Source organism: Neopsephotus bourkii, unplaced genomic scaffold (genome assembly GCF_033783945.1).
Source record: "Neopsephotus bourkii isolate Nb327-2 ecotype Australia unplaced genomic scaffold, CSIRO-AGI_Nbou_v1 NB_1721, whole genome shotgun sequence".
NCBI lineage: Eukaryota > Metazoa > Chordata > Aves > Psittaciformes > Psittacidae > Neopsephotus > Neopsephotus bourkii.
The window spans coordinates 695,207-708,687 of NW_026902195.1; the positions used below are offsets into that span (position 1 = coordinate 695,207).

Genomic DNA, 13,481 nt, shown 5'->3' on the forward strand with positions numbered 1-13,481 from the left:
CCCGTGCCCAGCAGATCTCAGCCCCTCGGAGGGGGTTAACACAACCCCAGTGCAGGAGTTGCACCCGGCTGGTGGCAGCTCACCCCCTCTTCCACAGCATCCACATCCCCAGTCACCCTCCCCATCCCCAGTCACCCTCATGATCCCTGCCCCAAGCCCTGCGCTGCCGGGGGCGTTATCCCTCACGGACAGGATGGGGAGAACAGCACAGCACCTCCGACCCTCCGAGCTCCCAGCAACAATAAATACTAATAAATACAAACTCTTCCACACTTCCTGCTCCCAATCCCGGGACCAGCGTGGGCAGCCTCACCCGGAGCCCCCAGCACAACTCTTCACCCCCCCCCACAGCTACAGCCAAGTGTCCAGGGTGGGAGCAGCACTGCCAGAAGGGCTCGGCCATGTCCCTGGAACGCCAGGGCTGCTCCGCAAGCCAGGTTGGTAACACCAGCCCTGCTGCAGGGCACGGTGTCCCCACTGCTTGGAAGCACAGCGGCACTTGGGGCGGGTGATCCTTCAAGGCAATGCTTGCTTGCTGGCCCTTCACTCATCACTGCCCGAAGTGCTGGGCTGGAGGCTGCCCAGTGGCCCTGGAGGGTGCAGAAGGTCAGGCCCGGGGTGAGTAGCAGGGGTTCCTGGGCATCTCCGTGAAGGATTTCAGTTCATAGGGGATGCCCGAGTCCACCTCGATCGACTTGCGGGAGAAAAGCAGCCGGATGTCGTCATGAAGGTAGATCTTCCCCGACTTGGAGCTCTGAAACCTGCGTGGAGACAAGAACAGGGACGTCAGGACACCGGGCACGAGCAGGAGAGATTCGGTGGGAGGCACAATCCCCTCACCTCCTTTAACCCCTGGTCAAGGTGACCATGCTCCAGTTGTGTTCAGAGGGACAGAGACCCCTGGGCAGGGTCCCTGCTCCTCCCCAGGTCCAGGGGAGGGTCTCAGGCTGCCATCCCCTTTGCTTTGAGCTGCAGGCTTTGGGGAGACAGGGACACATGGGTGAGGAGCCATGGGGTGACTGTGGGGCAGCACACATCCCTCCATGCACCTACCTTAGGTGCATCAGGTAGCACAGGACCCTGCGTGGTGGGCTGGAGCCTGATGGGTCCCTGGGGGCCATGGTGGCCCCTTCTTCCTCCCCCACGGGCACCAGGAAGATGCGGTGGCGTAGGAAGGTCATGTGGTTGGCAGGCATGTCCTGGAAGTCGTATGTCACCAAGAACATCTTCACCACAGTCTTGTTGGGGTTAAATAAGGTCTGGGGGCAAAGGGGTAGGGAGTGAGATTGGGAAGGATATAGGGATGGAGCCATAGGGCATGGCTGGGGTATCTGGGGCCAGCACCAGCACCAAGGGTCCAGAAAGCCCCAGAGGGCATAGCCTGAGCCCACAGTTCAGTCCTTTCCACTCACCTCCACTCCTGTGATCCCATCACATTCCATCCCTACTGCACAAGACCCTGTCCCTCCTCACCATCCTCCTTCTTCCCTACATCTCCCATCACCTTGTCTCCCTGCCAGCACCCCAGGGACCCCATGCTCATCTCTGCTGTACTGTCTAGGTGACCGTATATCATAGAATCACAGAATGGTTTGGGTTGGAAAGGACTTAAAGCTCATCCAGTTCCAACCCCTGCCATGGGCAGGGACATCTTCCACTGGAGCAGGTTGCTCCAAGCCCCTTTGTCCAACCTGGCCTTGGACACTGCCAGGGATGGGGCAGCCACAGCTTCTCTGGGCACCAGCGCCTCAGCACCCTCACAGGGAAGAACTTCTGCCTTATATCCAACCTAAATCTCCTGTGTCAGTTTAAATCCATTCCCCCTTGTGCTATTACTAGAACATTCCTCTCTAAAATGTCCCTCTCCAGATTTCTTGTGGGCAGACTACCACCTCTGCACAAGCTTTCTGACTGCTGCCCTGCCAAACAATGTGATGGAGTATATCCACCCGGAGGGAAGCAGAGCTCAACCATCGCCCTCCCCACTGCCACGGAGAGGAGAAGGGATTGAGGAGAGAGGAGAGAGAAAAAGAGAGGGGAGAGGGGAAGAGAGAGGAGGGAAGAAGAGAGAGGAGAGACAAGAGAAGAAAGGAGAGGGGAGGGAGGAGGCCAGGGAAGGACTCACCACTTGGATGGTTCCAGCTTTGGGGACACTGTAACCCTTCTTTCCCAAGGCCTCCAAGTCAATCACTCCCTGGGGCAAAAGACAGTATGTGAGAGAGAGAGAAACCTCACTGGGAGCCCAGCATGGGGCTAAGAGCTCCCGCTGCTGGGAATGCCTGGCACTAAGAGCTCCCCTTGCTGGGAATGCCTGGCACAGGGCAGTAAGGATGCCCATCTCAGCCCCTCTTCAAACCAGGGTACGAACAAGCAGCAATACAGAGATCATGGAGAATCAACAGCCATGACACGGCTGGGCAGCAGCCTGCCTGTTACTATGCCTGCATGTCCTGATTTTAGCTGTAACAGGGTTTTTTTATCCTTCCAGTAGCTGGTGCAGGGCTGTGTTTTGGCTTCAGTCTGAGAACACCGCCACCAATAACACATGGATGTTTTGGTTGTTGCCAAGTAGTGTTTATTCTGATTGAGGGCTTTTCAGTTTCTCATGCACTGCCAGTGCTGTAAGCAGCCAGGAAGCAGTAGGGACAGACACCCGACCCAAAGTAGCCAAAGGGGTATTCCATACCACAGCTCATCATGCCCAGTATAGAAACTGGGGGGAGTCACCCAAAGGGCAAATCGCTGCTCGGGTTGGGCTGGGTATCGTTTGGTGGATGGTTAGCAGTTGTATTGGGCATCACTTGTGTTTATTGGGTTTTTTCCTTTCCCCTTTTAGTTTTATATTCTCTCCCCTAGTTATTTTGTTCTGTTATTATCATTATTATCATCATCATAATCATTAGTAGTACTATTAATTTTACATTATACCTTCGTTACTGGACTGTTCTTATCTCACCCATGGGGTTTACATTCTTTCAATTCTCCTCCCCATTCCACCCTCCCAGAGGTGGGAGGGGAGAAGGGGGAGCAAGTGAGTGGCTGCATGGTTCTGAGTTACCGTCTGGGTTTAAACCACGACACTGCAAGGGGTTCCCTCTTCTTTCCCTCTTTGCTCTTGTGGGTTAAGCATGCTCCCAGCACAGTGGCGGTCTTCTCAGGCAGGTAGTTGCTTGAGCCATGCCATCCAGAGAGGCGCATCCCCAGGATGCATGGTGCCCGGGTACAGCCCTCACTCACCTCCCCCATGGCCCCAGCCCTCCCTTCTCTGCATACCAGGAAAGGTGAAGGCGCGCTGTGTTCAGAGACATCGAAGTAGGTGACCTCAACGGGCAGCGTGGCATGCTGAGGGCAGTAGGAGCCGCTGGCGCCGATCTCTGCTGTGAACCCCTCGATCCTCCCCGACGGTGCAAAGCGCCCTTTCAGGATGGACTCCTGAGAGAGGAAGGGGGTGTTAGGGACCTTCAAACACCAGCCCTGCCCCTCGCCTCGAAGCTGCAGGTGAGATCACCCCCGTCCCCGCTGCAACCACAACTCTGCTTGCTCTCATGTGTCCAGAGTTTAATTGGTTCGTTAGCACCAGAGACATAATAATCCTCCTATCCTCCTACTTATCAGTTAGTTTAACTGTAGCCCATCCTGGACACCTGCCATTCCAAGATACTCCTTATCCCTGTGTCCTGTTCTTCTAGACTGTTTTTCTTAAAACTAGGCCAACTATAACGATTTATCTTGTGAGAATTCTTAGTATGTTCTCTAGTTGTACTCTGGTTTTTTTCTCTATGTATCCTGCACCCCAGTAATTTTCCATTGCTACTGTTACAAAGCCATCAAACTTAACATTACTTAAAACTTCTTATAAAAGTTTCTATATCCCATTTTGTGATTTTGTGCCCCTTTGTCTCACCAGATACCACCTGTGAGCCGCCCTGGCTGCTCACTCTGACACAGAGCCATCCATCTCACACAGAGAAGCAGGAAGAGCAGCAGCTGTCTCAGCAGGGTCCAGGTACTCTTTATTTCACTTTATTTCAGTTATCAAACGGTTCTTATCTGAACTCACAGGTTTTACCTTCCTATGATCCTCCTCCCCCTCCCACCCTGCGAGGGAGAGGGGAGCGAGTGGCTGCATGGTGCTCAGTTGCCACTGGGCTTAAAACACAACAAGGCTTTGGGGACGCTCAGCCCAGCCCCACACCAGGGCTCTGGTCAGGTTCAGCCTCTCATGCCCATCACCAGCCCAGCCTGGAGCCCCTAGGTGGGTGCTGTTACCTCAAAGTTGCCAAGCAGAGCATGGCTGATGGTGGTGGTGGCCCAGGGTGCTGAGGAGGACCTGGTGCCCCTCCGGAGGCTGCTCCGGAGATGTCGCCTTTGAAACAGGAGAGAACATTTGTGTCGGACTTGAGAGCTGCCCATGTCCCTGGAGATCCTTCTCCACATCCCCAGTCCCTTTCTTTGGTGGCGGTTGAACACACCTTCCTACCCCTCAGGAGCAGAAGAAACTCCCCACCGCCCCATAGCCTGAACCTCCCATGGGGCTGCAGGGTGCTGGGGTGTCTGGGCATCCCGATCCCCCATGTCCATCCCACAGGGCTGCCAGGACACTCACGATTTGAGGCGCAGCTCGCTCTTCAGCCTCCTCCCGACTGCAGTGCAGCCCACAGAGCTCTGGAGGGGGCACAGAAGTGAGAACCACATTAGGGCAGCAACCAGGGACTGACCCTGGGAGGTGCCATCAACCCTTGCCTTGCCTCATAGCTCCAGGAGGATGCGACAGGCTCTCATCCATGGGGAGCTGTCACTGGCCTCTGCAGGGGTGGGGTGTCTGGTGGAGCCATGGGGCTGCCCAAACCCCAGAATGGCTCTGCTGGGGATGAAGGTGTTGGTACCCAAGCTGAGAGTGCATCACACAACTCCCACCTTGCAAAGCCGGTCTTGGGACCAGCCCCATTGACAAGACAACCCCCGTAAGAGCCATGCAGTGACACTCCTTGTACCTCCCAGGGAATGGTAACACATACAGTGAAGCTCCCTGACCAGCCCAGGAACAGCCCTGTCCCCTGGAGATTCATGCGAAGTAGTGCCACCAGGCAGAGGGTCGTGCTGCCCACCCCAGACTCCTACAGCTTTAGCGTGTGGGGCCAGAGCCACACTGCAGCCTCCTTTTAAAGACATCCCCTTTTCAGGGGTTTTCCCTTCTGGAAGCCACACAAAGGGCAGCAGAACACAAAGGGATGATGGCGCTGGCTGGCATGACCAGGCGGGAAAACCGAGGGAAGCTGCTGGAGGGCAGTGGTGGAGGCAGCAGGGCTGGGGGACGGGCACCACATAGAGCACATGGTTAGGGATGGAGCTGTGTCCCATGGATGGGGTATCCCAGCTCCAAGCCAGGGAAGCTCTGCTGTTGGGCCCTCCAGGGGTGCCAGCACTGTGGGATGCCCCAGGGAAAGAGAGGAGTGTGCCAGCTCTGGCATAAGCCTGCTGCAGCCTCAGCCAGCAGCACGCAGTGAGGGCGAGGAGCTGGTCAGGATGGGTGGGTAAGCAGGGAGGAATCAAAGGCAGCTCCTTGGCTGCCAGGCTGGTTGCAAACCTCTGGAGTCTGCCCTGTTTCTGAGAGCTGGTGGCACCATGGGGGTATGCTACGTGCATCCCAGAACTACAGAAAAGACAGTGGTGTCTCTGCACACAGCACTGGGGCTCACACTGCTTGGCCAGAGCATGTCCAATCCTGCTTCCTGCCACCAAACCCTTGTCCTGTTGGATATCATGGCCAGGGACCCAAGCCATCCCACACCCCTGTCTTCTCCCTCATCATGCAGACAGAGGACAGCCACTCCTCCTAAGCCTTCTGGTAAGTATAGCTTAACACAAAGCTGTCAATACTGAGTGTGGCCCCACATCATGTGTCCATGTGTCGGGGGGGGTCATGTCCTGCCCAAGCAAGGCTCTCCAGGCTAAAGAGCTAGTTGCAAGCAGAGGATGCAGCACCTCCAAGACGTCAGAAGGTAATGATAACCTACAGGCTGTGTGTGAGCTGCCCTGCTCACACCAGTGCTGCAGCACTGGGACACATGGTGCCACAGTGGCCCACACTGCCATGTGCGCTAAGCTCTGGGTGTCCTCAGGTCATCCCCGCATCCCGCCCATGAGCGATGCTCACCTTGGCCGTGGGAAGCAGGTGATTCCAGAAAGGAGCCCCCTTGGCATCAGTGCTGCGGCAGGCTGTGGGCACAGGATGGCACGGCAGGACCCTCTTCTTCCTTACTGGTGGGGACAGGCTCTCATCCTCGGAGCAGGAGTCAGCCACAATCTCACCAGCAGGCAGCAGCTTCCTCTTGGCCGGGCAGCTGCTGGCACTGAGCTGGCTGCTCCCACAGGGTGTCTTGTCCAGGGAGCCCAGGTTGCTGGGCTCAGGGCTTAGTACTGTCTGTGGAGCTGCCTGCTCCTTGCACCCATTGCGCACTGCTGACCATCCCTCTTCTCCGCTAGCCCTGCTGCTGTGTGCCGGACTGCTCCCCAACTTCTCTTCCTTCCCACCAGAGTCCAGCTGTGCTGTGTGTGCAATATTGTGCAAATCAAGGTGAAGCAAGCTGTGGCCACTTGCCCGCTCTCCATTCTGCCCATAGTCTATGGGCTGATCCCCAGAAGAGACAGGGCAACCGTCTCTCGTGTGCAAAGTACTGCAGGCAATGTGCTGGGGCCAGGAGGAAGAGGAGACGTCCTGCAACTTGTCCTCTCCGCTGGCCTTGGGGCTGTGGATAGGGCTGCTCTCACACCGGTGCTCCACTACCCGCAGCCCGCTGTGGGAGAAGTGCTGTGCAGAGCCGCACAGGGAGAGCTCCTCCACCAACAGACCATCCTCAAAGGTATCATCATCATCCAGGGAAGCCTGCCCAGGGTCCACATCGCATTTACCATCCACCCCTCCGACACCCCATTGAGTTCGTTTGGGGTCTCGCCCTCCCTCTGTAGTGCGCTGCTCGGGATATCCCCTTTTGACAGCCGTCCGGCTGCCCGCCCGCTGCTCTGCGCTCCCCGAGGAGCTGGAGAGATGCGAGAAGATGGAGACCTGATAAACCTTCTGGCGCTTGATCTCTGTCTCGTTGTAGCCCATGAGGATGCTGCGGTGGGTGCAGTGCTGCGAGGAAGCCTCCAAGGGTGCCTCTCCACTGGGCTGGGACAGGCTGGGGTTTGCGCTGCGTTCCGGGGGCAGGGACGTCTCCGTGTGGATGTGCCGCATGGAGCCTCACTTGCCTGGACTCCGAGCGGAGCCGGAGTCACAACAGCCCATGCAGTAGCAGAAAGGAGACGGTAAAGTGCCACAGGACAGGGTATGAGGACAGGGGGTGAGAGTTGGACCTCCCCTCACTCAGGATACCTGGGTGAGCCCTCCACTATGGGATACACTGCAGCACAGCATCTGGAAAGAGAGAGCAGGAGGATGGGAGTCAGCCTCGGATATTGTGCTCATCTTGGCTTTTGGTTGTGGGGGACCTCCTGTGGCACAGACAGGTCCTCATACAGCCTCACTCAGACCTCCCTCTCCCAAGAAGGGAAGAGGAACCAGGCTGCTGTGGCTCTCCAGGGAGCCCTGCAGCATCACCCATCTGCAGGATCAGCACTTCCTCCCCAGCCTGGGCACACGGAGGAGGCTGGAGACTATGGGGGACAAGTCTGGACAAGTGGGGAGAAGGAAGCCTGCCCTCTGCCAGGGACGTACTTGCACTGTTCCAGAGAGCAGGAGTCAGGCAAGTCAGACCAGTCCCAGGGGCTCCGGCCTCTAATCACCCCTTTGAGCAACAGCAACAAGATCTCCCCCTGCTCACCAAGAAGACCTGTCCTGGCCATATGAGCTGAACTACGCAGGGCTGTACCCCTATACAGAGGACAGGAACCTGGCATAACATCACAGTTATCTCCTGCCCCTCCACCACCTCAGTCAGCATCTGGGTGGTACCAGGGGCTGCAGAACCCACCACGGGCTCCTGCCCTGAGGGTCTGACCTCCCCCATGAGGCATAGCCCCTCACTTGTGATTTTCAGCCCAGTTTGAGAGCTGTGAGGATCCTGACCACGAGTTTTTCTGGCATGATAAGTACTGAAATGGCTGCAGGAGCTGAGGAGATGCTGCACAAATCACTGCAGACCAAGGAGCTCCAGAGCCTGACAAACTGCCTGTGGCAGCTCTGCCCTTTGTCCACACAGCTTTGCCTGCTCTTGTGGAGCAAAGGCTTAGGGACAGGTGAGCAACAGGGAAATCAGCTCTCTGAGTGGGTCAAGGCTATTTGGTTCAGGCTGTGCGTGCTATTTTGGCTCCACCTCGATGGGGATGGGAAAGTGGTAGGCCAGGCTGGATATAAATCCTTGAAGGGAGGGTGCAAAGAAGATAGAGCTGGGTTTATTGTAGTCATGTCCAGTGATGGGACCAGAGGCAGAAGGCGCTGGAACACAGGAGGTTCTGTCTGAACATCAGGAAACATTCTTTTTATTGTGAGGGTGACCAAACACTCAACAGGCTACCTAGGGAGGCTGTGGAATCTCCATCCTTGGGAAATTCAGTTCTAGGTTCACAACACAAGAGGGATGCGGAGCTGTTGAGGCTAGTCCAGAGGAGGCCATGGAGATGCTGTGAGGGCTGGAGCAGCTCTGCTCTGGAGCCAGGCTGAGTGAGCTGGGCTGGGTCAGCCTGGAGAAGAGAAGGCTCCTGAAGGGGAGACCTTAGAGCAGCTCCAGTGCCTAAAGGGGCTGCAGGAAACCTGGAGAGGGGCTTTGGGCAAGGGCCTGAGGGACAGGACAAGGGGAATGGCTTTGACAGAGGGGAGACTGAGGTGAGACATTAGGAAGAAATTCTTCTAAGAACTTAGGAATTTAAGAAGTTCTTTTCACCACCCTCACTTCTTAGGAAGAAGTGAGGGTGCTGAGGCGCTGGCACAGGGTGCCCAGAGAAGCTGTGGCTGCCCCATCCCTGCAGTGTTCAAGGCCAGGTTGGACACAGGGGCTTGGAGCAACCTGCTCTAGTGGAAGATGTCCTTGCCTGTGGCATGGGTTGGAACTGGATGAGCTTTAAGTCCCTTAAAACCCAAACCAGTCTGGGATTCCATGAACAATTCAAAAGCTGTCTGGACATGGTCCTGGGCAATGGCTCTGGGTGCACCTGCTTGAGCAGAGGGACCAGATCACCTCCAGATACCCCCTCCATGTAACCCCACAGCGCAGCCTGTCCTGGCTGCCCCACACTCACCTCTCTGCAGCAGAACCCCAGGTTGCTCCGGATTAACTTCCCTGTCCCGCAGGGGGTGGCTGTTGGCACAATTAGCTGAAGACACCAGCCAGCCAGGCACCCCCCAGAAGCGGCGTGGCTGCCGTGGAATGGCTCCCACCATCACGGTGTGCCTCTGAGCTGCCACACTGCCCTCTCCAGCTCTTCGGTTTACACAGTGGCTCTGAGGGAAGGAAAGCAGGAGATGCAGGGCTGGGGTGGTTCAAATGCTTTCCAGAAGGGCAGGAGGGTGATGCCTGTTTGCAGGGTCACACAGAAAGAGAAGGCAGCATTGAGGCTCAATCTCTCCCAACATCCCAAACCCAAAGGCCACATACATCTTGGCGATCTCAGACAGTGCTATCACCTTGATTTCCATTTAAACCACAAATACTTTGAGCTAAGCTGTGAACTCTCATACCTGGCTCATGTTTTACATCCCTTTTGCATGCCTTCCTGTATGAAACACTGTGCATATGAACAGATCCCCGCTCTAGCAACCACTTCATGCCTTGCTCCCCAAGACACTGCAGATCACCAGCAACCTCTGGGCCTCCAGCTAGCTGCTGGTCTCATGTCCACCTCCTGCCTCTTGCACCCACAACATCAAAGAGTGCCTTCTGGCCCTACAAACAAGAAGAGCTTTGCAATTGTTTTCTTCCAGTTTGAGATGCCTGGCAGGGAAGGCAGAAACCAGGAGCCTGACAGCCCTGAGCCATGATGGCCCCCCACCAGCTTCCCCAGCACAAAGACAGAAGTCCTTTCATGTGCACAGCACTCACCTGCTCAGATGTGTCCTTGATGCACAACAGAGATTTGCAGATTCAACACAGCTCCCCTGCAGTCATAATCCACCAGCACCGCGGCTTTGATGCCTGGAAGAAGGCAAGGAGGAGAGTCAGCTCGGGCAGCAGGCTGTGGTGCAACACGCTCAGGGTGGGCAGAAGCCCTCAGGCACTCCATGCTCAGCCCCTCCAAGGCAGGGGCAGCCTATGAGCTTTGATGGCCCAGGAACCTCCACGTGAAAGAGGAAATGATGCCCATCCTGACGACCGTGCCCTCCCTTCCTATGTGGCCTCAGTGTGGGGCTCACTGTAGCGGCCATCCAGAGCCAAGCCACCATCTGTTCCACTGGGCATCCCACCCCAGCACCAAGCACTGATGAAGACTGGAAACAGCAGGGCCAGGCAGATGAACAAAATCCCTGAAGGGATGCTCAAAGGCACCGGTCACCCAAGTGCAGCCGCTTTCTAGTACCATGCTCCAGTTCTGCATCCCATCATCTTGCAGGTGTGAAGACAGCTTCAGTAGAGCCATCACTCACTGCCTGACCTCACCTGCCCCAGGAAATGGGCTGTTTTTTCATTACGTTTCCAATAGGATTTGTAATCATCAGACAGGCATGCTCAGAGTCAGCCAGCCCAAAAGGCATCGCCAACACTGCTGGTGTCGTGGTTTAAACGTGGCTGGTAACTCAGAACTACACAGCCGCTCGCTCACCCTCCTCTTTCCTCCCTCCCACTTTGGGTGGGATGGGGAAGAGAATTGAAAGAATGCAAATCCCATGGGTTGAGATAAGAACAGTTCAGTAACTGAAGTATAATGTAAAACGACTAATACTAATAATGATAAGGGAAATAACAAGGGGAGAGAATATAAAAGAGGAAAGGATAAAACCCAATAAACAGCAGTGATTCACAATACAACCACTCACCACCCGCTGACTGATACCCAGCTCGACCCAAGCAGTGATCTGGGCCTTTCAGGTGACTCCCCCCAGTTTCTATACTGGGCATGACGTGCTGTGGTATGGAATAACCCTGTGGCTAGTTTGGGTCAGGGGTCCTGTCTCTGCTCCCTCCTGGCTTCCCCTCCTCCCTGGCAGAGCATGACAGACTGAAAAGTCCTTGATCAGGGTAAACATTACTGAGCAACAACTAAAACATCGGTGTTATCAGCACTGTTTTCAGGCTGAAACCAAAACACAGCCCTGCACCAGCTATAGGAAGGAGAATAATAGCTGTTACAGCTGAACCCAGGACAGATGGGAAAGGCACTGCTGGTGACCAACCACAGCAGTAACACAATACACCAGCTCCCGAGGAGCACCTGCAGCAGGGGAAATCAACACAGTAAACCCCTGGTCCGAAACCTCAGCAAAAACCCTTTGTAAAAGATCGGCTGCTCATGGCACCCTACATGGGGCCTGCACCAGGGCAGGCAGAAAAGCAATTGAGTGCCTGAATGGGCAGACACCAAGGTGGTAACAGGCTGTGTTCTGCCTGCCTGCTTCTCTCCTCTATCCCTGGGAGAGACTGGTACTGCATTTGCATGGTACTGTTAAGCACTGGGAAGCAACATCAGCACCAGCAGTAAGAGTCAGCAGAATGCAGCAGGACAAAGCCACATCCTTCCTGTGCGTGTCTGTGCTGGGACAAGTAAGCAGTTTCACCTGCATTCTTTCTTTGTCCCTCCCATGCCCCTCCGCAGCCACAGACCTCTGCTCCTGAGCAGCAGCTGCCTTTCAGGAGAATGGGTCCATGAGGAGGGGCTGAGGCACTATAAATCCATCCCAGTTGAGACCTCAACACCCATCACCAGGTGATGCTAGCACTGGGCAGCAGTGCGCTCACCTAGCACAAGGGGCTGCACCATACCAGCCCATACCAGCCCAGCAGGAACCACACAGCCAAGAAGGAGAGGGGCAGTCATTATAAGAGAACAAATAATCACCCTTGGTGCAAGCAGAGCACAAGGCAAGAGAAGAGGCAACAGAAGCTGCTGGAAACAGACTGCCTGGAGGATAAATCTCAGCTCTGTTGGTTCTATCTGAACTCAAGCAGAGGGCAGGAAATCCAACCAGCAGCAGTGCAAACCCAGAAGCTCCCTGGCACAGGCTAAGAGCAGAGCTTGAGAAGCGCCAGCAGGCAGAAAGTTTCCATCACAGCCCTGAAGAACAGCAGCACTAGCAGCAATGCTGCCACCAGAGAAGGGTTTCACCATAGCATGAGAGACCAGGTATATCACTATGAGGAGACACATGAGACTGGGGACTACCTCCAGCACCATGCCTAGAAGAGAGAAGCTGGTTAGAGCGATGCTCAAGGAGCAAACCATGCCTGAAGGGAAAGGTGACCCACGTGGATGTGGCTCTGGCAACGATTCAGGTTGGAGAGGAAGAAGCTCACACTTGCTGGGATTGAGAGAGGGAGGATGAAGAGGGAAGGAGCATCCCTGCCCCACTCAAGGGCAAGTGCTGCTCTTTGGGGGTCCTCAGGAGGCCCCCTGCAGTGCCAGATTTATGCAGCCACAAAGCCTCGCTCAGTGCTGGCCCCTGTGCTGACAATAGAGAGGAAGACCAAGATGGGGCAAGAGGCAGTGCCCACATCAGGAGTGCGAGCTCCTATAAACCACCAGGGACAGCTTCTACAGAGAGAGATTCAACACCTCGCTCTGCCCTTTAGCACCCATGCCCATATTGCGAGGTGCTGCTTCTGCCCTTCCTCCCATCCCATGGGAGGGGACACCCATGGGGTGCAGAAGCCCCTGGGAGCCCTCTCCACTGGGTACCTTAGTGGGCCTGAGGGGCTGAGGTCTGCCCAGCAATGTTAATGCCTCCCAGCCCCACGCTCAGGTGCCGCAGGGACTGAGCCCTTCCGCTTGGCTGAGCCCGGATAACACAATGAAACCTCTCCCGGGAGCTCCGGGGCTGGGGACTCACCCCTGCTCCCTCTGATGCCTCACGTCTTGGCATGGATCAGCTCCGCACACCTTGCCCCGGTGCCCCAAGAGCCGGCGGCGATGCTGACAATAGCCCGCGGCTGGGAACGGGGGTTCGCGGGGTCTGCAGGCAGACCCTGCTATGCAACAGACACCTGTGTATGGCTTTTCCCCACGTCCAACCCGCCCTCCGCACCAGCCGAGCCTCCCCTCCATGCACCGCTGCCCCTCTTCCCAGGAAAACACAATCAAGGAATGAAAAAGCAGCTTAAAATCCAGCATGACAATCGGGCAGCTCTTCCAAAGCAGGCAGCACCCCCCCCCTGCCCACCCAGCACCAGAGCAGGATCAAACCTCAAGCGATACAGCCCTCGGCTGCCCAGCTCCAGCCTTCGAGCCCAGGAAACCTGCAGCAGGCAGGACAGGGAAATCCCATTCTGCAGCCGCTCACGGAGAGGATAGCCCAGGTTGAGGACAGACCTTTGTTTCTGCCTGCCTGTCTCGCT

General features: G+C 56.0%; 1 protein-coding gene across 8 annotated transcripts in view; it reads right to left on the reverse strand.

Moving 5' to 3' along the window:
- Positions 1–227: 227 nt before the first annotated feature.
- The window catches only part of ATOSB (atos homolog B), a 39,638-nt gene continuing 26,384 nt past the window's right edge, over positions 228–13,481 (reverse strand). For 6 of the 8 annotated variants that reach the window (XM_061376552.1, XM_061376553.1, XM_061376551.1 and 3 more), the window contains 9 exons: positions 10,038–10,130; positions 9,238–9,512; positions 6,158–7,417; positions 4,607–4,665; positions 4,270–4,366; positions 3,274–3,432; positions 2,126–2,194; positions 1,054–1,259; positions 228–761 (listed from right to left, as the gene is read on the reverse strand). In XM_061376552.1, coding sequence (XP_061232536.1) covers positions 608–761; positions 1,054–1,259; positions 2,126–2,194; positions 3,274–3,432; positions 4,270–4,366; positions 4,607–4,665; positions 6,158–7,237 — 1,824 coding nt within the window. In that variant the 5' untranslated portion in view covers positions 7,238–7,417; positions 9,238–9,512; positions 10,038–10,130 and the 3' untranslated portion in view covers positions 228–607. Of the gene's footprint in view, positions 762–1,053; positions 1,260–2,125; positions 2,195–3,273; positions 3,433–4,269; positions 4,367–4,606; positions 4,666–6,157; positions 7,418–9,237; positions 9,513–10,037; positions 10,131–10,512; positions 10,892–13,481 lie in introns of those variants that run through there. The other 2 variants (XM_061376557.1, XM_061376558.1) reach the window with 2 other exon arrangements.